At 34.9% G+C, this 27,160-nt stretch overlaps 2 protein-coding genes and 1 long non-coding RNA gene across 3 annotated transcripts; 1 reads left to right on the top strand and 2 right to left on the bottom strand.

The window, feature by feature from the left end:
- Nucleotides 1-714: 714 nt before the first annotated feature.
- Nucleotides 715-3,169, bottom strand: LOC126727047 (uncharacterized). The gene is made up of 3 exons (XR_007656128.1): nt 2,962-3,169; nt 1,962-2,028; nt 715-1,038 (listed from the first exon to the last, which is right to left on the bottom strand). It is a non-coding gene; the product is annotated as an uncharacterized LOC126727047 (long non-coding RNA).
- Nucleotides 3,170-15,059: 11,890 nt separating this feature from the next.
- Nucleotides 15,060-15,821, top strand: LOC126727039 (non-specific lipid-transfer protein 1-like). Its single transcript, XM_050432500.1, has 2 exons — nt 15,060-15,509; nt 15,605-15,821. Exons 1-2 carry the CDS (start codon nt 15,061-15,063, stop codon nt 15,612-15,614), a joined length of 459 nt encoding a protein of 152 aa, XP_050288457.1. The 5' UTR covers nt 15,060; the 3' UTR covers nt 15,615-15,821.
- Nucleotides 15,822-17,794: 1,973 nt separating this feature from the next.
- On the bottom strand, nt 17,795-22,721 carry LOC126727030 (transcription factor RF2b-like). The gene is made up of 4 exons (XM_050432491.1): nt 21,845-22,721; nt 19,477-19,609; nt 18,713-18,797; nt 17,795-18,547 (listed from the first exon to the last, which is right to left on the bottom strand). Exons 1-4 carry the CDS (start codon nt 22,456-22,458, stop codon nt 18,183-18,185), a joined length of 1,197 nt encoding a protein of 398 aa, XP_050288448.1. The 5' UTR covers nt 22,459-22,721; the 3' UTR covers nt 17,795-18,182.
- Nucleotides 22,722-27,160: the final 4,439 nt, after the last annotated feature.

Genomic DNA, 27,160 nt, shown 5'->3' with positions numbered 1-27,160 from the left:
CAAGTTGACTTCCAAACACAATTGTAATTTCACATTTTTCATTTGTTGATTTGATATTGCATTACTAATATGATTGTTTTTCCATGTGTAGATTAAAGGATACATCCGTTTGTTGAGGCGTCACCCAGTGGGCACGTAGGACTATAAGGACATTACTGATGTCCTGAAGGCAGTTCAGGATATTGGTCATGTACAACCTCCTATCCCTGAGCCCCCGAATGAGGAGGCAGCTACTCTTGCGGCATCGACTATTGAGAGGCCAAGCACGAGCATAGCTCCTGCCGGACGTGGCTCTTGTTTGCCTATTGCTACCCCTCGGGTTGTCCCTACCCCTAATCCCTCTCCATCCACCCCACATCCATCCCTTAGCCCCACCATCCCTTCACCCACCCCACATCCATCTCTTAGCCCACCATCCCTCCATCCACCCCACATCCATGTCCTAGGTCTGACATCCATCCACCCACCTCACAGTCATTTCTTGAGCTATCACCCATTCCAACTATTGAGTGGGGTCGGCAAGGAAAAACACTAGAAATGGACATGCGTTGTCACGGCCCAAACCTGTACTTTAGAGTTTAGAGCATGACCGACATGTTAATATCAAGTTTACCTCAATATTAACACGAACCAACCCTAACTAAAGGTACTTATCAAGAATTGTTTCTTGAATTCCTGCTTAATTTCTTGCATAAAAGCCATTATATACAAAAATGATGGCAACCCTGAAATTTCATTTCCTTCGAACTTGGAAAAATACCACCTGGCTGAAACTTAAGGTATTCATGTAAATATTACATAGCTAAAAGTTTAGCAAAACTCTTATTACAAACCTAACCCCAAAGACATACAACTGGGGTTCAGAACAACTAAGGTACCAAATTACATCTGTGCTCAAAGGATCAAGTACATCTTGATTCCTTCTATACAACAAAAGAGCTAACTGCTATACAACAAAACTCTACATTCTAACAACGAGAAAACACAGAATCCTTGCCACCTCTAATACTCTCGTTGCTTCCAGGAAGAACCTGTTCACTGAAATATAATATGGTGAGCTGTGAAGCCCAATAAGGTTTTAAAGCTCCATGGGCCTTTAATAAAAATGCATGTAAATCAAATAGTTTATGGATATGCCAAATTTGATAATATAGCCTTCATACTGTTCATATTGTTCTTAAAAATAACTTAAGAACTTTCAGATGAGAATACTTCATTTTTCTTTCATATAATAAATAAAATGACATAATAAGGAACTTGAATATAATTCAGTAATCTTATATTTGAACAGACTATCAAATACTTTATCATAACTTCTCATCAGATTTATAACACATTCAATATACCTTTCTTATCATCTTACTTTTCTTATAATTTCCAAATAGCTTTATACCTCATTTATAATACATATTAGTTAATCCAATTGTAAGTCTGTCACTACTTTGGGAGGCTTCCCGCACAGAGTGCCAAGCATCCAACATTCCCCACAATGCCAGGTAATTCCGGAATCATATCATAATACATACTTTCAACCATGGGAGTAGGTTGACATCCTCCACAAGTTGGCTGTTACCAACAAGGGCGGGTACAACAGAGTCAGTCCCGCTTTTAATGGCCAATCAGAATTTCCATGGAAATGCCAGTACTATAACCCCTACTAGCTGAGTTCAGATTATAACAATGGAATAACCCGGACATTATATTTTTCTAATAGCTATGCTTTTACATAATTATTTCATAATAGTAGCATATCCACTTCATTCTGAAATATTATGTTCGTGATATAGGTACTAGCATTAATATGCTAAAATTATCATATATATAAGATTGAACAACTCACGAACATATATTTTACTTAAATCATGCTTATATGTAATATCTCTAATCAACAAGTTTTAATGCATAATAGTTTTTGAGATAATTTTTATACTTATTAAAAGCACACGTCACAAGTCCCTTACTTGATAACAGAAGGCGCGAGAGATTGTACATGAGGAGCTCAAGTGTTCGTGTTCTCGTTCTCGCCACCTAAACGAAAAAAAAAAATTTATTACTGACAAACTCTTCCTAATATATAAACTTATACCTCAATCACAACCTAACTCTCAAACTCAAGAAAATCTTAATTCCCATCACATAAAGTTCCCCAAAACATATGATACAATCATCAAACACATTTTGCAGCCAAACCATAGAGAAACCAATCCATAAAATTTATATATGCTTCAAACATACCAAAGGATAAGTGTATTAAATTATAGCTCAAAACATACACCCTAACTTGAGAATTAAATCCACAAAGTCGGGTGTAGCATATGTTGTTCACTGCTCATTCCAGCAGCATATGCTCCATTTTTAAAATACAAATGGGCTGTCCAAACACCTCCAATTGTCATGAAATTTTACAGAACTACTCCCCTGTATGTCCAGTATAAACCATAAAAATTTTGGAGTCAAATAACTAACCCATGATTTATTAAAAATCACAAAAGACAGTATACTCAAATCTGTCCTGACAGAATTTCTTGCAACTTACAAATTAAACCATTATTTTTATGTTCATCCAAATGCTGTGAGACCACTTCTATAACAACCATGTGTATCTTAGAATTCATAAAAACTACTCCTAGCATCCTAATTCACAGAATATGATTTAATACATATTTTCTTGTTGTAAACATAAAATCTGTCACAGAGACAGCTTCAGTACATATTCTTACAAAATCATCAACAAATAACAATAGGTCTTAATTTCATTTGGATATTTTTATACTTATAGTATACCAATTAAAATACCCTAATAAGCATTCAATAGACCACAATATCATCAATATTTCAAGTAACTAAAACAGAATCACAAGTTTAGCTTCTAAAATCAGAATAGAGGATAAAGAAGTAGAATCACACAAAACAATTATACTATTAACATACCCAAAATCAAATGAGGTTTAATTTACTTACCCACACACTTTGAAGATGAAATCTTAGTGTTAGGCTCTTAATTGCTTCTTAAAGAGAGTTGTCTATGATTTTGGTGAGAGGGTGAAAGAGAGGTGCTGCCAGGTAGAGCAAAGGAAGAAGAAAAGAAAAAGTAAAGGAAGATGAGCGAGTGTTTTCTGGTGCAGCAAAGAAGATAAGGGAATTTGACTTTAGGGGTGGGGTATGTGGGATGCTAGGGAAGAAAATATCCCACCCACTTTTCAACTTTTTTTTTTTCTTTGCATTCACACTTTTTTTTTTCTTTGCATTCACACTTTTCTACAAAGAATAATATTATTTTACACACACACATATATATATCCTTACCTTTATAAAGTTATACCCATCACATTAAAAGGGCATAAATGTTCTATAATATCACAATATCAAAGGTTCATGCACTTAAAAGTAATTAAAATAACGACATGCATATAAACCCATAAAGTTAATTATGAAATTAGGTTGGGGTGTTACATGCGTGCTATTTATAACAAATATAGGACAAATTGATACTTCTAGTAGTCCAAGATGAACTAGCCATCTATTTATAAAATTTGGTAAATTTATAGTAGCTGACTCCTTTTTTTTTTATAAAATTTTGTAAACTTAATTATTTTGCAACAAAAGACATAAAAGTTTAGTGAGGTGAGCTTGCTGGAGTGTAACATTTTTCCAAGGTTTGAAAGCAATGCCATTAGATAAATGCTTTCAACTTGTGTATACTTTTATTAATGATATGTCTATTACACATCCCTCCTTATGTTCTGATCTCATGTGTTGGGGCCTCAGTGTTTCTTTATGTACAATATGTGCCGTTATTTGTAATTGTTATTCTAGTTTCTAAGCTTGTGTGATCTATCAAGTAATAAATGCATGTCCCAATTGTCTAGGTAGTTTGGTTGGTTTTATTTTTAATAAATTGTATTTTAAATCCTATGATTTAAGGTTGTTTGGTTTCAAAATAAATCTTACAATTTTAAAATCTTTCACTTCTATTTAATTCTAGAAGTTTCAAATTAAACATTGAAGTTTAAGATAGATAGGTACATGTTAAATTTCATAGTTTTGTTAGTTTCAAATAGAGTTCTGAAATTGGGAAAAAAAAAAAAAATCCAATGGAACTTGAGTATTAGACACTCGATTTCCATTAGTACTCAAGTTCACTAGCAACGAGTACGCTAGGCCAAGAGTTTAAAATTATTTACAGCCAACTACCACTAGAAAAATTCCCAGTGGAAATTGAGTCTCAAACACTCGATTTACATTACAGTGGCTTACTCGTAAATAATCCAGTATAAATCGAGCCTTTGAAACTCGACTTATATTGACAGTTATTTACCATCATGCCACCCAAATAGAAATCGAGTTTAAGAGACTCAATTTCCACTAGGAATTTTTTTTTCTTCCCCCCAACTGCAGTAGTAATCCAGATTCACAACACATAGCACTGGGAATTTTATTTTTTCTTCTCCCACCTGCAACAGTAAACCAGTAGTAAAAAACTAGATACGAGCATAATATATATATATATATATATATATATATATATATATATATATTTGATACCAGTCAAAGGGAGAGTGCATCAGATGAAAAAAACTAGATTAAACCAGTTACTGTTCACAAATATTATAGTTGCACTCTTAGCTACGAACCAGATAGATTTAACCACTACATGAGGCACACAAAAAACATAAAAAAAAACAGACTATGAAGGATAAGAAAATTCAGATCAGCCACCCTGGTGATATCTAGCTAATCAATTGCAATAAAAAGATGCACAATGCAACTAATGTAACGAGTACAATGGATAGAGAATAGTTCAATTACAACAACTCAACAATAAACAAAATAACAACTGAGTCAATACAATATAGTCTACATATTCACCTAGCACTTGTCCATACCGAAGATAACCACAACTCCCACGTACAATGCCATTCCAAAATCGAGTCTCCACTCGCCTGATAAACATTAAAATATGGTCGTTAGTTCCCAAATGTGAAGAACAAAAAGCAAATGAAATTCTGAGCATATTATATAAAAACAGCGACAACACTTGCCTAGTTTGTAGTACTACCGCTTGTCGAAGCCCCATGGGAATTGGGACATTTTCTGTGGTTATGCCCCTCTTCATGACACACTCTGCATCACTGCCTTGGTTGAATCTCCCTCAAGTCCGAATCTTCTCTCCGGCTTCCCCGTTCTCGCCGTACCCCATCCATTTCATTCCTTATTCTTGACTTCACAGGACGACCTTTGGCCCACAACAGATCTGGGTCAGGCACCCATCGTGGTCCGCGAACGTCCCTCCACAATGACTCTGACTTTGGCACGACAAATTGATGTGCATGTGTATGAATGGTGTTGTCCAAACTGTAACATGGGTCAATATAGCTGGTCACATCGAGGTGCAGATGCTGAAGAACTTTAATTGCATGTGAACAAGGGATCTTAATGTTTTGCCTCTTTCCACAACCACATGTTCTAGCAACTACATGCACTTCATGACTGTGGTTTCCCCCTCCACCTCTATGGTCATTGTATGGGGTAACCACTTGATATACACTAGTTTCATGATTAAATGCCCTCAGAGTGTGTCCTAAAGTTCTTTGCAAATTTTTTGTATAGATCCCCGTTGCATAATCACTTCACACCTTACCTCAAGAGAGATCAAAAGTAATTTCTTTATATCGATCATGGAAATATGCAACAAATTTGCACTAAGTGAACTCAACCATTGTAGCAATGGGCAAACCACGGGCACCTTTAAGTACCCCATTAAAGCACTCAGAGATATTGGTTGTCATTGCCCTGTAACATCTTCCATCATCATGTGATTGGGTCCATTTGTCCAGATCCTCACTCATTAGATATGTGTATGGCATATAGCGATCAAGATAGTTTACCCTCCTCAGTGCATTAATCTCAACATCCTTATTGGTTTGCATTATGGACTCAAATTTAGCTTCATGAGTCGCATATCTAGCTTTCAAGGCCAATGCCTTTAGAGTCGGTTCATTAAAGTGTGTGTTGAAGTTGCTAGCAACATGTCGAAGGCAATATCGGTGAAATACTCGTAAGCTTCTATCATCACCTCTAGGCCACTCTGCAATGGTGCATTTGATACCTTTATGTTGGTCAGAAATAATGCAAATGCCCTCTTGAGGTATCACATGCCCTATCGAAATTCTGAGACACTCTAAAACCACCCCCAACTAGGCCCTGACTCCTTGTCCAAAACAGCAAAGGTGAGAGACAAAATCTTTTGGTTAGTATCGATTGCCATTGTAATCATCAACACCTCTCGCTATTTACCATACAAATGAGTCCCATCAATACTGATTATTGGCTTGCAATATCTGAATGCAGCAATGCATGAAGCGAATGCCCAAAATACATAGCGCAGTAATGTAGTACCAGGTACGCTCCTAGGTATGGTGTAATAGTTGTACTGAGTACCTGAATCCTGATCTAAGTATGCCAACAACAACTTTCGTAACCTTTGGTAAGACTCCTACCAATCCTCAAATATCTTAGCAATTGTCTTTTGTTTTGCGTCCCATACCTTATAGTAAGAAAGCTCATGATTATACTTAGTATGTATGATCTCCTAGAGCTGATCAATACGAGCAGTGTGATCCTGTCGCAATTTTCCCACAATTTCTGATGCAACAAAATTAGAATCCATCATTTTATCGTTTCTTCGTAGGCCAAAGGGTATACAATTGTGTGGACCCACATAAGACGTAACCATCCATAAACCATTAAATTTAGCCTTCATGAATGCCCTAACGTACCACCTACAGTTGGTGTTAATGCATGCGGTGCACAATTTGGATTTGGTCGACCTCCGAATTGTAAAATTTCTATTCTCCTTTGTGGCGTATATTATCAATGCACGCTTCACCGCCTCTTTATTTGCAAAAGTCAACCATTTACTAAAATACATCCCATCTTCCCAAGTAAAAACAAATGGTATTTGAAGACGTGAAGGATCAACCATATTTTCCTAAGTGTTTGCATAGAATGACTCGGCAGGAGGTGTGTAGGCAGTGGTCGTATGTGTATCATGCTGGACGCCAATATCATTGTCCGCATCACCTTCATCATGGTACTCCATATTTTCCTCTGCAAAATTGGGAACAAGTTCATGGTCATCCACATTCCTGTCAAAGTCGCCTCACTCAATCCTCTCTTCATACTCATCCATATCATCAAGATTTTCACCATCATTCGCAACATGATCTTCGTCTTCGTCTTCCTCCCTTAAATGTGTCTCTTAAGGTTGGAATGTTTCACCAGTATTGGCAACATGATCTTGAGATGGGAGTGTATAATCTTCCATTGTATAGCCTCCCATTGTAGTGCATCCATCATCTAGGGTTGTAAATTGTAAAGATGTAGTTGTTTTTTGCACCTCCTCGGCATCAACTTCTGCAAGCGGCTCCGAACTTACGTACAACTCAGCAGCATTTACTTTAGGCATTTTATGGATCCTATTAAACATGATCTTTACATGTTTGTCTTCTTTGATCGCCATATACCCTAATTTATCCGTTCATAAAGGACTTCTTGTGGGTAACGATAAATAATCTTTATGTCATAACAAGTAGGGTTCAAATTCAATTCTTCCATTATTTTCATCTTCAAATCATATAACGTCTTCAACTTACGACGTATCATCATGTAATAGCATTCGATACCCGGCCCTTTAAATGGGAATCCGTCAATCTCATCAAGATTGAGAAGCGGTCCACCGTAGAATACATTTATATCAATATTTTTCAGAGATTGTGAACCTATTAGAGTCAAGTGTAATATGTTAGTAACATATTTTATCTCTTTCATTTAATATCAATTACAAAACCATTTTATCTACTCAAAGTACAAAAATTACAACTTCTTACATCATATGCATCTACAAACACACCCCACATTTGCATATACTCACCCCACATCACATACAAACACACTCAATCATTATCATTTTGTACTCAAACAAATAAAAAAACTAAAGACAAAACTCACCCCCATTACAAAATTTCAACTCATTCTAACAAAAAAAAATTAAACCAAACAACAAAAATAGTCATGATAAAATCCCTAACAATACAAATATATATCTACAATATTTTTTACTTTTTATAAAAGCCTAGCAAATATATACACTAACTTGTTACATCATATGCATATACTCACCCTATCACATACAAACACACTCAATCATTATCATTTGTTTCTAAAAAAAAACCATTAATCATACTCAAACCAAAAAAAAAAAAAACTAAACACATAACTCACCACATTACAAACCTTCAAATCATTCTATCAAAAATATAAAGAACAATATCAAACCAAACAAAAAAAAAAGTCATGATATACGTACCCATAAAAAAACCTAACAATACATATATATGTAACTAACAACTAGAGAGAGTGAGAAACCTTACCTGACATGAGGATGTGAAAATATGGAGGGTGAGTTTGATTTGAAGTTTTGTAATGGGGGTGAGTTTTGTATGAGAGTGAGAGAGAGAGAGTGAGAGAGGAAGAGAGAGCTGCTGGGTTTTTTGGAGGAAAAAACAGAGAGACCCCAGACCCACATTATGAGGACTAAGGTCAGTAGTTGCCCTAACCACATGGAAGCTTGTGGACCAAAGATTAAAATCGAGTCTCTAAGACTCGATTACTCTTTTTAAAAACCAAGTCTCTAAGGCTCGATATCCAGCTGGAATCCACGTGGGATGTAGGTATGAACATAAATCGAGCATTTAAGGGTGAGATAGAAATCGAGTCTCTAAGACTCGATTCCAGGTAGACATCACGTGGAAAAGGGCCAACTCAGACCTGATTAGAACATGAAAACCGACCCTCAAAGACTCGATTTATAAGCCCTAAATCAAGCCTTTTAGACTCGAGATGTTAGTATGAAATATAGTTTGAAAACAGTGCCTACTAATTATATTATTTGGCAAACAGTGTTAATTCCCAATTTTGGCTCAATTATCAATGTGATTTGGATGTTTTGGTAAATGTATATGGCAGCTTGTGAATACTGTGGACACACTGCTGCATTGGTTGTGTTTTTCCATTGGTCTTGAATTGGGCTTGTTATGATATTTATGTGAAATTGGATGGTTTAACAAAAATTAAGCATGGTTGTATATACTGATTGTGTTAGAGATTATGATGTGTTGGTTGATAGCGTGTTTAATTGCTAAACTCAATTCCAAAAGTGATGTCCGTACAGAAGGAATCTTTCACATTGCAGATATACATTGGGTCAATAATCCAGATAGCACTCTCCACACACACATGGACACCTCTTGGGTATCTTGTTACCATGCTCTCACAATGACAAAATCCCTTAATAAAGGAATCTTATCTAAAATAGTACCAACTGATCTAGAAATCTATAGACAGTAGTGGCCACATGAAGATCATTGGGAAATGCTCAATCCTCTTATGGATATGATGACCTTTACTACCATAACCATGATCTAGATGTCGATGCTGACATTGATGAAGAATGGTTCCAAGGAAGTTCCCAGAAACGTCTTCAAGCATGTCACCTTATCTTCATCTGCCAGAGATGAAGATAATCAAGGAACCGGGCCCCCTACTCACTTTGACATTTGTCAACTAGGCCCCCTACTCTCTTAAACATTTGTCAACAAGGAACCAGACCCCTACCGTCCTCTGTAATGGCCATTGTAATCTGAATGTAAATTATTTCTGTGTTCCTTGTGGAGGTTGCATTGTTAAGGAAATTGCGACGTAGACGATTGCTTAGGGGACCTAATGTTAATCATACAGCTAAAAGAGAGCATTACATAAATAGTATTCAACATGAAGTGAGAGACATTGTGTAAGTCAAATTGGGATGAAGCCTATAGCTTTCCACTAGTTATGTGACATCCTCACTAAAGGGGACCACATACGGTCAACTGTTCACATGTCCGTTAGGGAGCAAGTGCTAATTTTCTTTCACATAATTGGTTATATAATATGAGGTTTTGCGTAATTGGTAGTTGGTTCCATAGATCGACTAAGACTGTTCATAGATATTTCAGGGTCGTCCTTAAGGCGATCCTGAAATTATATAGAGTTCTAATAAGACTGCCTAGCGAAGATACACCCCTAGAGATAAGGGATAGCAGAAGGTTATGTCTATATTTTAAGGTAAATATTGCGACTTTGTGTATTTTTGTAAATGTTGAAGATTTTGTGTATTTTTTAAATCATTATATCTGTCAAAAATTAGGATTGTGTTGGAGCAATAGATGGTACACATGTTCGTGCATTTGTGCCACCTAAAATACAAGGAAGGTTTCGTGGTCTCAAAAACTAGAACCACTCAAAATGTGTTGGCTGTCATTAGTTTTGACTTGAAGTTCACTTATGTATTCGTTGGATGGGAAGGCAGTGCACATGATTCGCGTGTGTTAAATGATGCATTCGCTAGGCCAAGGAGATTTTCAATTCCCGAAGGTATTATAGGATTACTTTACCTTTTGGGTTTATTAGTTTTAATAAATTTTGTTCGTTTTACTAAAGAATAGTAGTGATTTCATTCTATTTTTCAATATATGTAGGTAAATATTATCTTGGTGATGCGGGGTATGGTAATAAATGGAATTTTGTCACCTTATCGGAGTGTTCGATATCACTTGAAAGAGTTTAGTGATCGTCCTCCTGAGAATGAACATGAATTGTTCAACCTCCGTCATTCATCCTTGGAACTACCATTGAGCAAGGGTTTGGAGTGTTGAAGAAACGTTTTCGAGTATTGGATGGAGTACCATTTTGGTCTTTTGAAACCCAAGTGGAAGTAGTGTTAGCATGATGTGTGATTCATAATCACATTATAGGAGTTGATCCTACTGACTATATTATGGAAGCTACAATAAACCTAGTAGAGTCTAGCGGTGGAGAACTAGAAACACGTTCATGTCGAGACTCCACTAAAGAAAGTAAAGTGTGGAATATTAAGAGAGATGAGATATGCCAAGCCATGTGGTCTGATTATACCAGGATTGGAAAGTAGTACTTTAAATATGTGTGATTCAAACTTCTATAGTTGTAATATATAATGTATTTTTCTATGATTGATGACACTGAGAATTATAACTATCTGTTGTGTAAGGACAATGTATTTACTATAGACTTGTGGTGATGTAAGGATAATTATTTTCAGTATTACATTGTTATTTCTAATAGTTGTTTCGTTTTTTGAGCACATTTGTAGGTTCATTGAAGTTAATGCGTTTTTTCCTCAAATAAGCATGGTTGTATGTGTGTTTGATTTGTTATTCATATGCACAGTAATTATTAAATGTTACTCTCACTATATCTGCTCAGTTTGGGGTAGAGTGCTACTTTTCATTTGGGGAGAACTGGCTGCGTACGTTGAGGACTATGTGGAGCACCATCCAAACTCTTTAAAAAAATAGTGGATTTGGATGGGACGACAACCTCAAGATGATCACATGCGACGCCAAGACTTATCAGGAGGAAGTTATGGTATGGCTTCCAACAATATTTTGTTAATATAGTCTTGTTTCGATGCTCTGCAATGTATATTGAGTTATGTTAGTAAATATTGATTATATAAGTGAATATGGCATCTATATGAGTCAATTTTGATTATTGAAGTGAATATTAAATTTTCTTTTCTCCCTTACAGGCGCATTATAAGCATGTTGAGTTTTTGAACAAGAGGATAGAGATGTACGATAAGTTGGCCCTTATAGTGGGTAAGGATATGGCCACAGGCAACTTTGCTAAGTCATACGTTGATCTTGACACCCAGTAAGAGAATGGTAATGACAATGGGAATGTGGCCGACAATGGCAAGGAGGGTGTGGTGGATAAGGGGGACAAGGGGAAGAATGTGGTAGAATCATCCATTACCGAGTCCACGACTTCAAAGTCCCGTAAGAGAGGCCATGCACCTCCTAGTGATGATAGTGTTCTCACTAATGTCTGATCAACTTAAGGAAATTGTTATGGCCTTGAAAGAAATCAATCGAGGGCCTGTCAATTACACCAGTCTTTACTCTGAGGTGATAGCCATGGCGTCGGATGGGTATAGTGAAGATATGCTCGCAACTGCCTTTGACCATCTATGTGAAAATAAGAAGGCAGCTAGGGGATTTCTAGCCAAGAATGCTAAGTTAAGGAAGCTTTGGATGGATAGTTATTTGTTTACTCAGTTCTAACAACTCTGTTTGGTGTTGATTGTGATGGTAGTTTTTGTTGTTGGTAATATGCTGTAATATTAGTATTCACCTCTAATTATACCATATATGTGACAATATTGTATTATCTGTAAACATCAGCTAGTATAAGCAGGCTATATATGTATTTCTAACCTTGGACATACGATGATAGTACGTATATTTTGTGGACTGTTATGCTCCAAGGGATAACAGTTACGTACCTTGACTGTAGGATGTAGTATTTTGTGTGCTTAGGATGATACAATTACCCAAGTTATTTATGTTCAGTGTAAGCATGTAGGGCACATGTGTATTGTTCAGATACCACGTGTAGGTATCATTTTTATAGACCATAGAGGCTCACCTCCAATGGTGAATGCTACATTATGTGCTTATTGATATGAATATTATGAAAGTAATTATCGGATGCGCTTTGTTCTTGTTAAAGTGGACGAGTACAATATTTGTGTAGATTGTTACAGGAATGTAGGTTTTTATTTGCTGTTCATTTCATATTTTCCAAAAAATTTTGAACAAACCAAACATGGGAAAATGAATACAATAAAACTACCCCCTACAGCAGTCAAACACTGGAAATCATTTTCTGTCTTGTTTTCCATGGCACAACCAAACACATTGAATTTTCCTTATTGGAAAATATTTTCCCCTGAATCCATTTTACACTCGGAAATGAATTTATATAGAGCCAAACGCAGCCTTAATGTAATGATTAATTTCACGGCTACTATTATGGTTAATATTAGAATTATTTTAATCCATTGTTTGCATGTAACTTCATCTTTGTATGTAATTTCAAGGGGCTTGACCAAGGCGATGCAAAACCTCCTCCCCCACAAACCAAACATTATACGAGATAGCAGAAGCGTAAAAAATAATGGTATCAAACCTGTCGCTTTCAATCACGGTCATTGTGAACCTATTAGAGTCAAGTGTAATATATTAGTGACAAATTTATAACTCTCAATTAACATCAATAAAGAGTTAGATTTTTAATCTTCTTATGTGGCATAGAACCAAACTCACACGTAGCATAATTGCCGACTTATATGTATCATAATTTCCAATATTACACATGCTTATGCCAAATTATAATTATAATTATAATTATTTATTCTCTTGTTGATGAAGAAATCACTGTCTTGGTCTCGATATTATTATTGTTAGTCAATGCCTGGACTACAGACATCTCAATTTTGTTCTCAACACCACAGTATCTTAAGACCACATTTTAATTTTGACATTTAGATTAATTCGATATTATTTTTATGGTATAAATAGTTTCTCTTACTTAGACAGAGAAGATAAAGACAGCAAATAAGAAAGTATATAATATTTGCTGCAAGAGAGTTGAGAATTAGACTTTAGGAAGAAAAGTATCACTACAAAAAACGTGGTTATAGCTCCTAAAAACGTGGCTGTAGGTCCATTTGGTCTATATATAGCCACATTTTCAAACGTGGCCTATGCATCGTGACTATAGGTCCAAAAATCTATAGACCTTATTTTAGCTGTGGTTGTAACGGCTATAGGAGACCTACAGCCATGTTTCAAAAACATGGTTATAGATTTTTTTTTTTTTTTTTTTTTTTTAAAATTGGTTATAGCCACGTTTATAAAATGTGGCTATAGTTTTTTTTTTTTTTCTTCTTCTTCTTCTAGGCAAATCACAGTGCATATTGAAAATCCAAAGCCATGCAAACATAATATGAAAACCCACTTAAATACCAAAGCCATGCAATCAAATACCATCTAAAACCTGCTCGATCATTATTGTTTTTTTCATATTAAAAATACTATATAAACCTGCTGAAAAATACCACAATAACTAACATAAGCTTGTGATAGAACAAATAGACCTATTGATCATCAATATTCCACAATAACTAATGCCCAAACTAACACGTTAACCATAGATTCAAATATATATGTATATACCAATACATAACATATGTCTAAAGTATCATCTTGAATTTAACAAAACACTTGTCTACCTACACACAAAAAACAACCACCCAAACTATGACAATATTATAAACAAAGTACAATACTTCCAAAATAATGTGGCTGTTCAAAACAACTATACAATAGTCCATGAAGGTCCAAGATTTTTTCAGAAAATAATTGGCTTTGCATGGCATGTACTGCCAAATGCAGCTTGAGCAGCATAAATACGACTAGTCGGATTTGAAATTTTGAACCCTTTTTAGTTGGACTCGGTCAATTAATGTTAGTCTACAAGACTACAACCATAATGATTAATGACAAATATAAATGTTAGCAACATTGAAATAGAGCAATGCTACCATAGTACCAGCTGTAAGCTAAGAGCAGTGCTAATGCATTGGCTAGGAGTGACTTATTTTAAACAAAGTTTGGCTACAAATTTGATTGGCCATAAACACAATCTAAAAGATAGTTTTAAACTGGTTTGGAACTAAGTTTTGTTTTTTTTAAAATGAAATAAGATTATAAGAATCAGGATAGGAACAAAGGCCCAAGTCAAATTACCTTTTCAGGCATATATACTTTCATTCAAAGGGCCCATTTCTCATAAATCAAAGTCCCCCGCAAATCAAGGCTGCTTAATGATAGTTCATTCCTGCTACTCTTTGAATCTTCAGGACGTTGATTGCCTTGGCATCATCCACTTATAGTATAGATAATCAACTCACGGAACTGCTCCTTTTCCAACTAACTTTTCCTAACATTGGCTTCTTACCAAGAACATTCCTGATAAAGGAAATATCTTGTCTCAGCCATTGGACAAAACGATAGCAGACGAAGCCTCCAAGGTCCCACCCCCATTGTTGCCACTCTCTATATAAGGCCGAGAGCCATGTTGAATGTGCATCCAGACCCAAAAGTTGAACCCAGCAAGAAATTAGGACCATTGTTTGTGTGTGAGAGAGAGAGGCTAAACATTATTACCATGGCAAAGCTAGCAGTTTCTACTAAGTCCTTCACAACGGTACTACTACTAGCCTGCATGTTGGTATTTTCTGCTCATGTTGATGCAAGCATAACATGCGCTGAGGTGACAACCTTACTGACTCCATGTATCAGCTATGCCATTTTTGGTGGGACAGTCCCACAAGCTTGTTGTGAGGGAATTAAAGCTGTCCATGCTGGTTCCACTACCGTAGAAGATCACAGAGCCACATGCAGTTGCATCATGGATGGTATTTCAAGGATCCCAGGAATCAACTACGACTTAGTTGGAACACTACCTGAGACTTGTGGCACTACTTGTACCTACAAAATCACACCCACCACCGACTGTTCAAAGTAAATTTCTTATGCCCATCTTTCACTCTTTTTTCATCTAGTATGAGTATACTTGATTTAACATAAATTGATTTTATGAATTTTATGATTTGCAGGGTGGACTAATTCTATTGGATGCACTTCTATAAGGATGAAAATAAAGCTCCATGAAAGCTAGTGTCCACGTGTTTGAAGCACAATGCTATTGTGTTATTATTTATTAAGAAATCATGTCATATTGACATATTGATATTGTATACGGATTGCAGAGTTTAATACAACCAATTGAACTTACAAAAAGTATCAATATATGTAACTTATTTCTACGTTGCATTCTTTGTGTTACTTTGTGCTCCATGAGAATTAAGTTTTTTGGAATAACAATGCCCATGTCAACATGATTGAATCTCTGGAAATCTTTGTTAGAAGTGTGCACGCAAGAGAGCGAAGATTTGTTATCCAAAAGAGAGACAAAGAATCATTTTCAACCAATAAAATAATTGGCTGGCTTAAGGCTGCGTTTGGTAGCTCCGTTGTGGAAATCCATTCGGGTAGAGTGTATATTAAATATTAATAATACTTATGACTGCTCAATTTGTGTGGCAGGAAAATATTTTCCAAAAAACTTCTTTTTTTTTTATTATTTTCTAGTCAATAGAAACTTTTTTTGTGATCATGAAAAATAAGCCCAATCTATAAATTCCACACCACAGATGTTATTCAACTCATTTTGAAGGTTACAACCACAGGAAAATAAGTCAATTTTCCAGTTTTAAACAAATGTATATTTTTTTTCCAAAAAAATGAGTCATTTTTTCAAGAAAATATTTTATGTTAAAACAAGCAGATCGAGCAGAGAGCAGACATGTGCATTTTTAAAAAAAAATAATTGCATTTGATTATGCTAAAACTTTACTAAAAATTGATTATGTACGATTTTGTATAATTGCGTTGGGTTATGTAATTGAAGAATGCATTTTTATTATTAAATAATAATTTATTAATGAAATATTATATAATAAATATTTTTCTTTAAAAAAATAATTAATAAAATATAACCTTACCACCATGCACCCTTGGCGTAATGGTCACTCTACAAGTATAAGTGTTTATGGGGTGTGGGGGGCGAAAAATATTTTTTCGTGAGAGGTAAGGGCTGGGGTTTAAGTTTCCAAAAGCAGGAACGGAATTAGAACTTGAAGTTTAGGGGCCGGCTCTGACCGTTGGTTTTGCTGCTTCTTAGTTGCTGAGGTTTTTTTTTTTTTTTTTTTGATGCATGCTTTTTTTGCTAGGTAAAGACACAATTATTTTGTTTAAAAATTTTTAAAGGGCTGTTTGTTTGTTTTTTTTTTTTTTTTGAGTAAAATTGATTAATTATGCTTAATTATTTTTAATTTTACTATTGGTAATTTTTGTTATTGCGCTAATTTTTTTGAACTTGTATATTTTGTTTTAAATTTTAGATCTATAAATTTTTTAATGGCCTTTAAATGAGGAAAATGTTAGAACTACAAATAATCCTTTTCCTCAACCAAATAAAAAATAAAAAAAATAAAAAATAATAAAAAAAAGAAAAGACAATTGTCTCTATGAATTATATTATCTCCTCCGACAAATAAGAGATAACGAATAAATGATAGTAAAGCGGGCTTGTTCAACATAGGTGTTCCATTCTATGTTTTACTAAATACAGCCTGCCACACGCATTATTTCTTCTAAAATAAGTTTAATAACCAAAATTTAAGAGGTAAAAAATAAAATACATGACATACTACAGTTAGTAGGGTATAAACTATAAAGTGAGAAACTCAATGTGATAGAGGATTTTGTTTGTTAATTGTTCCCTTAATTGCAAGGAAGATATGCTCACTAAGATTAAAACGAATGTGAGAATAAATGTCGGATTTAAAGAGTCGATACAGAGAGAAACTTAGATCCTTGGCACAGTGTGCAAGGTGCTCCAAACATAAATTTTTTTTGATAGGTAGATAGTGGGGTATATCGAGATGTGAGGTTTGAACCGTAGGCATGAGACACCACAAAAAAATGCAACTATTACTAAGTTATCAAAGTCTAGGTCCAAATATAGTCTTGGCACCCACAAAAAATCGACTAACAGCCTGTAGAAGATCGAATTTATACTTATCAAAAAAAAGAAGATCGAATTTATAAATATCTATTTGGAAAAAGAACCACGCACCATGACTTCATAAAAATATTAATTGAAAGCATTACTAGAGAAAGCAGGGGAAAAACAGAGTATAAATTGAGAAAGAGCCAATTGTTGGAGACAATGCATGGAAGGGTGAAAAAAAAAACGATTAATCACAAAGTTTACATATACCAATTTAAACAAGATACAAAGGAGAAAGATACCATCATGGTAACATCCCATCCACCAATGGCAATGACCTTTCATTCCCATATGTTCTAGTACCCCAGCAAAACAAATCCCAGAGTGTATAAATGACTGATGAACATTGCAACGAACCTGAGGGTGATACCCCTTTTTGAGGAACAACCCGAAGAATAAACAATTAAGTATCATATAAATCCTTGACACAAATGAAATAAATAATAGAATAAATAGAGTACCTTCTCTAAATGACTAGATGTCAAAAGTCTATAAACAATCTACCAGAAGAGAGTGCCATAAACAAGTCAGCGGGTCAGCAGTTTAGCAGCCGATTTGTGTCAAAATGTGGAGCTACTTTCACTTGCAGAAAGTGTAGGGCCTTCAGACTTCACAAGAGATGATCCTTGGCTACTAATATCAAGCCCCTGCAATCGGCGAAGATGGTCGTTCTGCATCATTTCTGAGAGTGCATGAGAATTTGATTGATGCATTTGGTGAGTTGACATGCTAGATTGGGAATGACTGAATGGCAACTGCATGTTCTGGTGGCCAGCAGGTCCCTGTTGTTGCGGATGTGGGAAAAATGTTGATGGTGCAAATTGCATCTGGTGCATTCCCATGCTAAATGACTCAGAAGGGCTCATCATTTCTCCAGTTGCCATCTTGAGCCTCTCAACTTCCTTCTTCAGTGCTTCATTCAGAGCTATGATGTCACCGACAAATTTCATACAAAATTCTTAGAACCAAAAAAGACAAAAGAGAAGAAACAGGCACTGGAATAAACACATTTAATGATGATATCTAAAAGAAAGTATTAAACATTTTCTCAAGGATCAAAATGCAAAAAACAAGCAGGTACCACACTTACCGTCACGCAACTGAGCTTGTTGCTCCATGGCTTGTAATCGAAGCTTAAGCTCTGTGTTTTCAGTACTCAAACCAGTTGTGTCTCTCTATATAAGAAGAAAAGAAGTGAATAAGTAATAATCCTTGCCTAGGCAACACTAAGTATGCATGTGCTTGTGTCTGTAAATTAGAAAAAGAACTCTGAAAGAAACAACTAAAGGTATAACATTATATAGAAATAGCAGTGGAAAATTAATAAATGAAATAATGTAAGGAAAGACCAACATTTTTTTTCCTTTGGCTAAAAACTGACAATTTCTGAAGTAATCAAAGAATCTTTTTTTAGGAAGGAAGTAAATACAATAAGAATACACCAAAAAGTTTCATCCGATAAGTTATTAGTGTTGTCACCTGAAGGAAGCATGCTGCCTATCTTACTTTCAAACATGTTTCAAGTGAGGACATTTAGGTAGATTCAAAGCAAACATGAAAAACATAACTAATCATTATGCAGCAGCAGAAACAGACCTTTCTCTTGGGTAAGCGTGCATACTTTTTTTTTTTTCCAAGTAAAAGTGGAAGTTCTTTTACACTAGCTACAACCCCTTTTTAACATGCAAAAATATGCATGTCAGGCAATGAAACCAATCAGGTTCTGTTATACCACACATGACCACTAAAAATTGGTTTATACATCCACCCAATGTGTTTTGAACATACAACCTCACTCTCTACCGATTCTTGTGGGAGGAAGTGTCCTTTGAACTAGAAACTGCCAAGACTAACCTGGAATAGTGTAAGTTGGGCAGAAAGAGTGGTAGCTTCTGTCTGAAGAGTCTGAACCTTACGCTCAAGTTCTTGTATATAGCGTGCCTTCCTCTCTTTCGAGCGGGCAGCAGACTGGCGATTTGCCAATATCCTATATATAACAACTCAATCGTCAGCACAAGCTCCTAAAATGCCTCGAATATAGATAAAATAAAATGAATGTAACAAGTACAGACATATGTATCCTAGTATGTGTATGTGTACTTTGTTTAGGAGGGGAGTGTTTCAATTACACTATCCACAGTTCAGGTCAAGTTTGATTTTTCAACTTGAGGTTTAAAAATATGCACTTTATACACCTTAAATCACAACCTTTAATAATGTTTTCAGACTCAGATCATTAAAGTTCTCATGTGCACATCACGTGAATTCTAAATAGAGAGTAGAAACAAAGATGAAGACGTTATAAGACTTGATGGTCAAGAGATACCAAATAGCAAGTGCTTTTTATATCCTAGATTAATAGCTCATAAGGATGAAGAGAAAGAAGAAGAGATAAATCATAAGAAAATAATAGAGTGGAAAAAGTGGAAAAACACATCAGAAGTATTGTGTAATCATAGAATACCTTTTAGGTTTAACAGAAAATTTTACAAGAATGTTATAAGACCATTTGTGCTCAATGGTATTGAATGTTATCTTATTAAGAAGCAACATGTTCATGAAATGAGTGTAAGTGAAATGAGAATGTTAAGATGAATGAGTGGAAACAAGTAAAGATAGGATTTGGAATACAGAAATTTGCTTAAATATGAAGGAGCCACATTGATGAAAAGACGAGAGAAAATCGCTTGAGATGGTTTGTTCATGTGTAAAGGAGAGCAATTAATGGACCAGTGACAAAAAAAGAGTTGATTCACGACAAAGGAACAAAAAAGGCTAGAATAAGAGTAAGACCTAAAATAACATTCGTAGAAGTAAAGAGGACATGCCAACTAGGAAGGAGACAAAATATGATTTTTGATAGGACAGATTGGCGGAAAAGAAAACATATGGCCAACACTATTGTTGTTGTGTGTGTACATCATGTGCCTCAAAAAGAAAGCCTAGCAAACACTATAGCAACCTCATTATAATTGAATACATTTAACTCATGAACCAAAAATAAATATAATTATACCTAAGGTGGATAAGCGCAACTTTTATTTATCTATTTCTTTTTTTGTGACAAGTGAGTGCAACTTTTAAATTAAAGGTTAGTAATTCAAACTCAATCAAAACCACAAGTTGGTAAACTGTAATTTCCCATTCCTTCCCCACATATGCACACAACATAGAAAAGATACAACAGTAAGACAACTAGAATCCAGATGATACAAGCCAATTTGAATGCGTTTCCATATTCTTAATTTGCACAAGTTTGCATATACACACAAGAAGCTACATTCATATTCAAAACACAACACTAATGCACTAAACTTCCCAAAAGCAAATTTTTTTTGACAACCTCTAAAAAGAAGCCTGTGCTAGAACCTTGACCAACCAACTAGAAAATCTCCCCCCACCCCATCCCCTCTTTTGGTATAAGTAAACTAGAACATCTATGTGGCCAAAAGCCTTGTAACTCAACTGGCACCTCCTGATGTTTTCAACTGAGGTGTCTAGGCCAAAAATCCTCTCTCCCCCCAACTATAGAATTATCAAAAACTAGGACATCTATGTGTTACAGAAAGTGGAGTCTAATGGAGAAATCTAAACACTTCAGAAAATAAGAGTAAACTCCATGCTTACCACCTGTAAAACCTCTATCATTCATGTCAATCACTATCCCCTGTAGTAATGTACCAGTTAATGTCACTTTTTTTTTTAATTAGAAAAAATGGCTAATCTTAAGAAAGACAGTTCGCAAACACAATTTGATGAATTAATCACCATATCAAATAGCAGACAGATTTTATAAAAGAGACACTTTAAAACAGAGAAGAAAACATCGACCAAGCAGCAAAAAATCAGATGTAAATTATAAAATTACCAGCAGAGGAAAAAAAATTTATGAAGTAAATTTCAAATGATCATATCCAAAATGTGAGAACCTTCAAACCCAAGAGTTAAAATTACAAACCAATGGATCTACGAAACATAATTTATTTTAAAAACATTAAGTGTGTTCGTAAATATTAAGGTTTGGAAAGCAACAAGCAAAAAAAAAAAAAAAACCCTGGTGTTTGAGCATAAAATCAAAAGCAAATATCTGTTGCAACGACATTTAACTGTAGCTTAGAAAGAGAGAGATCTGACTTAACAAACGCAATCATAGAAATGCAGAGATCTTAAAATTGCACCACGTTTCATACCCAAAAAAAAACCAAAAAACAGAAAGCAAGACCTTTTGGCACGCTTGGGATCAATGCTCCAAAGCTCAGCAAGCTTATCAGGAGGCATGGCTTTCTTGGCATCCATAATCTCGCCAAACACACCTGTAGACGACGTCGTAGTGGAGGACCCATCAACGGAACTGCTATGCCTGTGCCTACCTCTGCCGCCACCGCCACCGCCGCCGCCATCACCACCACTCTTCTCTCCATTTCCATTACCGTTTCCTTCAACGCCACTCTGATCCGCGCCACCGAGTTTATCAACATCAATGTAGGTAGAGAAAAGGTCATCCTCGGATCCGATCTCGTCCAAACTAGCAGTGGATGACCCACCACCCCCGCCGCCGCCGCCGCCGCTGCCACCTCCGCCGTTAAAAGCATCAGACGGCGATAGATCCATCATCATATCATCGGACAGCCGGAAGCTGACCTCGGAGTGAGCCCTCCTGTGGTGTCCCCCACCTTTCATAAACGACGTCGTGGTGTTCGTGATTGCTGGTAATGGCTGAGATTTCTTGGGAGGCTGTGGCGGATGAGAGTGAGACGCATTGTTCGAATTGAGTTGATGATGATTGTTGTGGGAATTAGGGTTTGAAGGTGGTGGATCTTGCATTTGCGTGGACATCGATGATGTTTTTCTTTGTTGTCTTTGTGTTTTCGATTTTTTTCTTTGGTTGTGTTCTTCTTCTTTCTCTCTGTGTCTGTGTTTGTGTGTTTATTGTTGTTGTCTAAAACATGTGTAGTTTGTCTGAGACAACAAGCATTGTCTTTCTTTCCTTTCCTCTCCTTTTCTTTTCTTTTCTTCTCTCCTCTCGTTTCAACGAAGAGAGAAGAGAGGAGAGAAGAGAGAAAAGGTCTTGATCATCCAAAAAAAAAAAAAAAAACTGTTATTTGACTCTCCCTTCAATTCTTTTTATCCTATTTTAAAATCGTTTCCCCCTTCTTTTATTATTCTATTTTATTTCTAATTATTATTACTAATTAAGTTTCCTTCTTTTGTGGAGCAACAAAACTAAAATTAATATGTAAAAAGATAAACGACGTAGTTTTTCTCGCTGATTCTTTGTCAAAATGAAAATCCACCGACTCTTTGGCTCTTTATTTTTTTGACTATTTTGTGAGCAAGGGACTTGCATATCACTAATCACTAATAATAAATAGTAACTCCTAGAAAGGGAAATTCCAACTTGAATTGTCTTTGCCTTGTATTAGTCATATCATGCATTTTGTTATTCTATCTTCTAGAATATTTAGAATTTTATGAGATGCACTTCACTTAGAATATTTAGAAATTTAAGAGATGTGCTTCTCCTTTTTTATCTGCTACGCGTTTTATTTCCTTGACCCTTTTCTAAAAAGATAAAATTTGACTATAAACTTTATTATAGACAATGTCTACAATTTCACTCGATATTTTTTTATTGGATATGAATCTTGACAAATCCACCATTAGATAACATTTTCATCTTATATTCATCATACTTGCAAAATTAAAAAAAAAAAATCAAATATTAATAGTTATGTCATCAGTTAAATGTTTAAGTTTCAAGTTTTTGTAGTCTAAAATTATGCAAAAATAAAAATAAAAAAAGCTTATGGATTGAATAGTAAATTGTAAGGACACGATTTATAACGACCCATGAACGACGTTGGGCTCGTATGTAAAGGGCCCGAACAATATGATTTGTAAAGAGTGGGTTTGGAAAGGCCTGCCCTTGGGCACTGGACATCGGTTTGGTCCTGGTTTCATGAGAGCTCATACAAAGACAGGTTTTGACTGTATAGCTAAGCCTTACATCGATGTAGTTCGAAAGGTCTGACTCCTCGGAATTAGTCCGAGGAGCATTATATTCTCACCATTCTTCCTCCTTTTTCTCCTCCTTTTTCGGGGCCTCCCCCTTTTCTTTTTAGCTCTCTTTTCCCTTTTATACTAGTATTCACTTCCCCTTCTTCATCTACGTGTCAGTTTCTCCTTATTTGGGGTAATTACTCGTCCTGTCAATCCATACGTCAGAGTGGTCGGGAAAAGCTGCATAGCATGGTATGGAGTATGGGCTTGTCAGGCGCTAGGCTCCACATTATGGTGTTGGCAGCTTTCTCGTTTGTACTGCTCTTGTACTGAGTTTGTCCTTTTCTTCAGACGTTTTGTGAGGTGTTGAGCGTGAGATCGTCCTCGGCCACATTCTTGGGCCATTAAGGGGCTTTCGTCATACGTCCTCGGCAGTAGGCTCCTCGGCTTGGGCTTTGGGCCCTTAATGTGAAGTGGGCTGGGATTTCAAATTTCAGGCCTCACACAAATAATAGGATAAAATACTATTTTGATTCTAAACTTTACAAAAAATTTGTTTTTATCCCTAAATTTTAAGAAGTTTATTTTTTATTTCTAAACTATTGAAAAGTTTGTCTTTCATTCCTAAACTACTGAACATGTTTAATTTTTTTCCTTAAACTTTAAAAAAAAAAAAATTAATCTCTATACTATTGAAAAAAGTTCTTTTTTCATCCCTATTTTTGTCCCTAAAATATTGAAAAAACTATTTACAAAGTTTAAAGATGAAAAAAAAAAAAAAAAATTTAAAGTTTAAGGATGAAAAACAAACTTTTGGTAAAGTTTAAGGACCAAAATAGTATTTTACCATAATAATATTTGATTGACATAAAATTTGATATATATATTAAGAATATAAAAATATGCAATCCAATAATTAAATTTTCAAAATATGTAATCATGTTAATGTTTTTAATGGGAGTTATACCCAAACTGTCTTTTTTAGAATATAAATTTTCTTTTATTCAATTTTTATTGTTTCATTTTATGTTTCACTAACAATAGAATAGTATGTCATATATCAATTTTTCTTCCAAAAAAAAAAAAGAGTGGGATTAAGGACTACTATTTTTAATCCTTTTTTGTGCATCACATCCCGGATTGTGATTTGAGTATATATTCTTCAGTAACATGTGATGACATTATAGAATGTAAAGTGATTTAGGCTGATTTCAAATAGTCCTAATTTAATTAGTTTGATAAAGAAGTTGATTTGGATGTGGTAGCAGTATCTGCACGAGTTTTCACTGTTTAGAATACCACTAAGGTACTAGCCACTGGTCCTTTTAGAGAACCAATCCAGTTGGAGGGGACAACAGTTGAATCATGCGTGTTGATGTTTATTTTAAGGAATCCCAATATTAAATAAACGTAGTTGTCAAATTCTGTAATGAACTTTACAGGTTCTCCAAATGATTATGTTGCAATTTACACTTTCACTAGAATAGAATCACACTACAACGTATAAAAGCTACTTTTGTGCGCAACAAAGAGAGCTTAAAGATCCCAATTACTTTCATGGTTTATATATATATATATATATATATATTAGGAAATTTCTTTATTCAATTTATGAAATCTTTTCAAGCATTCATATCGATTCATTCTTTTAGAGCATTCATATTGGTTCATGCACAAATTTATATCTATTTTAATATAACAACCTATTTTTTCTATTTTACATAATTACTTTTCAAAAACACTCATTAAATTATTCATTCTACATTCTATTTTATTTAAATAATTATTTTTTATTCTTCGTTTATTATTATCTTCATAAAGAGAGAGAGAGAAAAAAAAAATTTGACAAGACAAAATGTGAGAGAAAAAATAATTAAAATAATAATATATAAAACTACATGTAGTAAACTATGTATATTTTCATGATTACGGTAATAACTTTACGAATTTGTACATTTTTAAATTAATTAATGTGGATGATTTTATAATTTAAAAATTGTAAATTTGACATATTTGTTTACCGTAAACATTGATACAAGTACAAATGCTATTAGTACCAGTACTGGTGGGTTGGTAATGGGTGCACCAGACAAGGGTCCAAACATATTAATGCATAAATGTGTCTTAGTACCGATTTTGACAACACTATTGGATTTGACATTGCATATTAGACTTGACAATTGGTTTCTCAAAAAAAAAAAAAAAAAAGACTTGACAATTGGCAACTTCATTGTAGCAGATGCCCACCCCTCCAACCCTATTGAGCGTTCAATAAATGTGTGGAAGTGATTATAAATTTGGAACCTAATTGCCTTGTTAACCTCAAAATCCACTCACTATGGTCACAGTCAAGAGTCTGAACCAGCTGAGCTGCTGGTTAGTAATGCACATCCAACGTGGGAATGTGCTGTGTCTCATTCCTACAGTCCTACTATTCTCGGTTCTTCAAGTGTCTCATTCCTAATATATTCATACTATTCTCAGTTCCCACTTCTTAAGGATAATGACCCGTATTAAGCGTATTTGATGACAGGAATGAAGTCAAGATATTGATTGAGGGGTCAAAGTATTAGAAGAAAAAAATCACGAAATACACGCAGAAGTATGTGTATAGTGTGCAAAAATGCATTAATTATAAATTTTCTAGTTCTCAATTTATAAATTATATGTGTGAAATGAAATTTTGCAATTAGGTAGAGATACTGCAAATTTTACCACAAAAAAATTACAAACTTAAGGGTCACTTTATGTTTTTATATTTTGTTTTGTTTTTGAAAAGGTTAAAAAATGGCTTGTTGTTTTTATCAAAAATAACATGACTTCTTGTTAGATTTGTAGTTGTCATTTGGGCTATTTAAGTTAATGTTTGACTTTATTTTTTTGTTATTTGGGCTATTTTATGGTTCAAGGGGCCAAGAGTTATGTTTGGGGGGCCAGGTTTAATTTGGTAAGGCTCAAATTCTAAATAAACCTTAAATATATTACATTATTATTATTATTTTAAACCTTATGAGGGCCATGGTCCTTTGGGCTAGTACTCGGGGTCGTCTTTGGTTGATTAGGGCATAACTAAAATAAGGCATTATTTGGTTTGAGGTTTTTTTTTTTTTTTTTTTTTTTTTTTTGGGAGGGTGGGGGGAGGACAGAAAAGAGGAGGGGAAAATAAGGGAGATTTTGAATAGTGATCTTGTTTAGTTAAAGGTGTGGAAAATAGTTAGGAAGGAAAACAAAACACCATTTTGGGATGTTTTGTTTTCTCCCTACATTGAGAAGAAAATGGAGGAGAAAGAGGGGCTTAGATGAGAATTTTCTCATTTCCCCCTCTTCTCCCTCCACGTTAATTTTTTTCCCCTCTTTATGTTTCAATGTTAATGTTTTGTTTTGTTTTTTCCTTTCTAAACATTTAGGTTTTTTTTTTTTTTCCTTATAATAAACTTTTTATTTTTTATGTGATAAGGGTATAATAAATTTGGGGTCGTCCTTGGCTGATTAAGACATAACTAAACTAGGGCATTGTTTGGTTTGAGTGATTTTGGGG

This window comes from Quercus robur, chromosome 1 (assembly GCF_932294415.1).
Source record: "Quercus robur chromosome 1, dhQueRobu3.1, whole genome shotgun sequence".
NCBI lineage: Eukaryota > Viridiplantae > Streptophyta > Magnoliopsida > Fagales > Fagaceae > Quercus > Quercus robur.
This window is presented reverse-complemented; position numbering and strand designations above follow the sequence as displayed.

Bases quoted from the DNA above. Each gene is read 5' to 3' on its own strand.
- LOC126727039 (XM_050432500.1), top strand. From the start codon at position 15,061: ATGTTGAATGTGCATCCAGACCCAAAAGTTGAACCCAGCAAGAAATTA.
- LOC126727030 (XM_050432491.1), bottom strand. From the start codon at position 22,458: ATGTCCACGCAAATGCAAGATCCACCACCTTCAAACCCTAATTCCCAC. The intron at 18,798-19,476 runs GTTAGTCTTGGC...CTTCTTATATAG, and splicing joins CCCAACTTACACTATTCCAG to AGAGACACAACTGGTTTGAG. The intron at 18,548-18,712 runs GTAAGTGTGGTA...GTGACATCATAG, and splicing joins ACAAGCTCAGTTGCGTGACG to CTCTGAATGAAGCACTGAAG.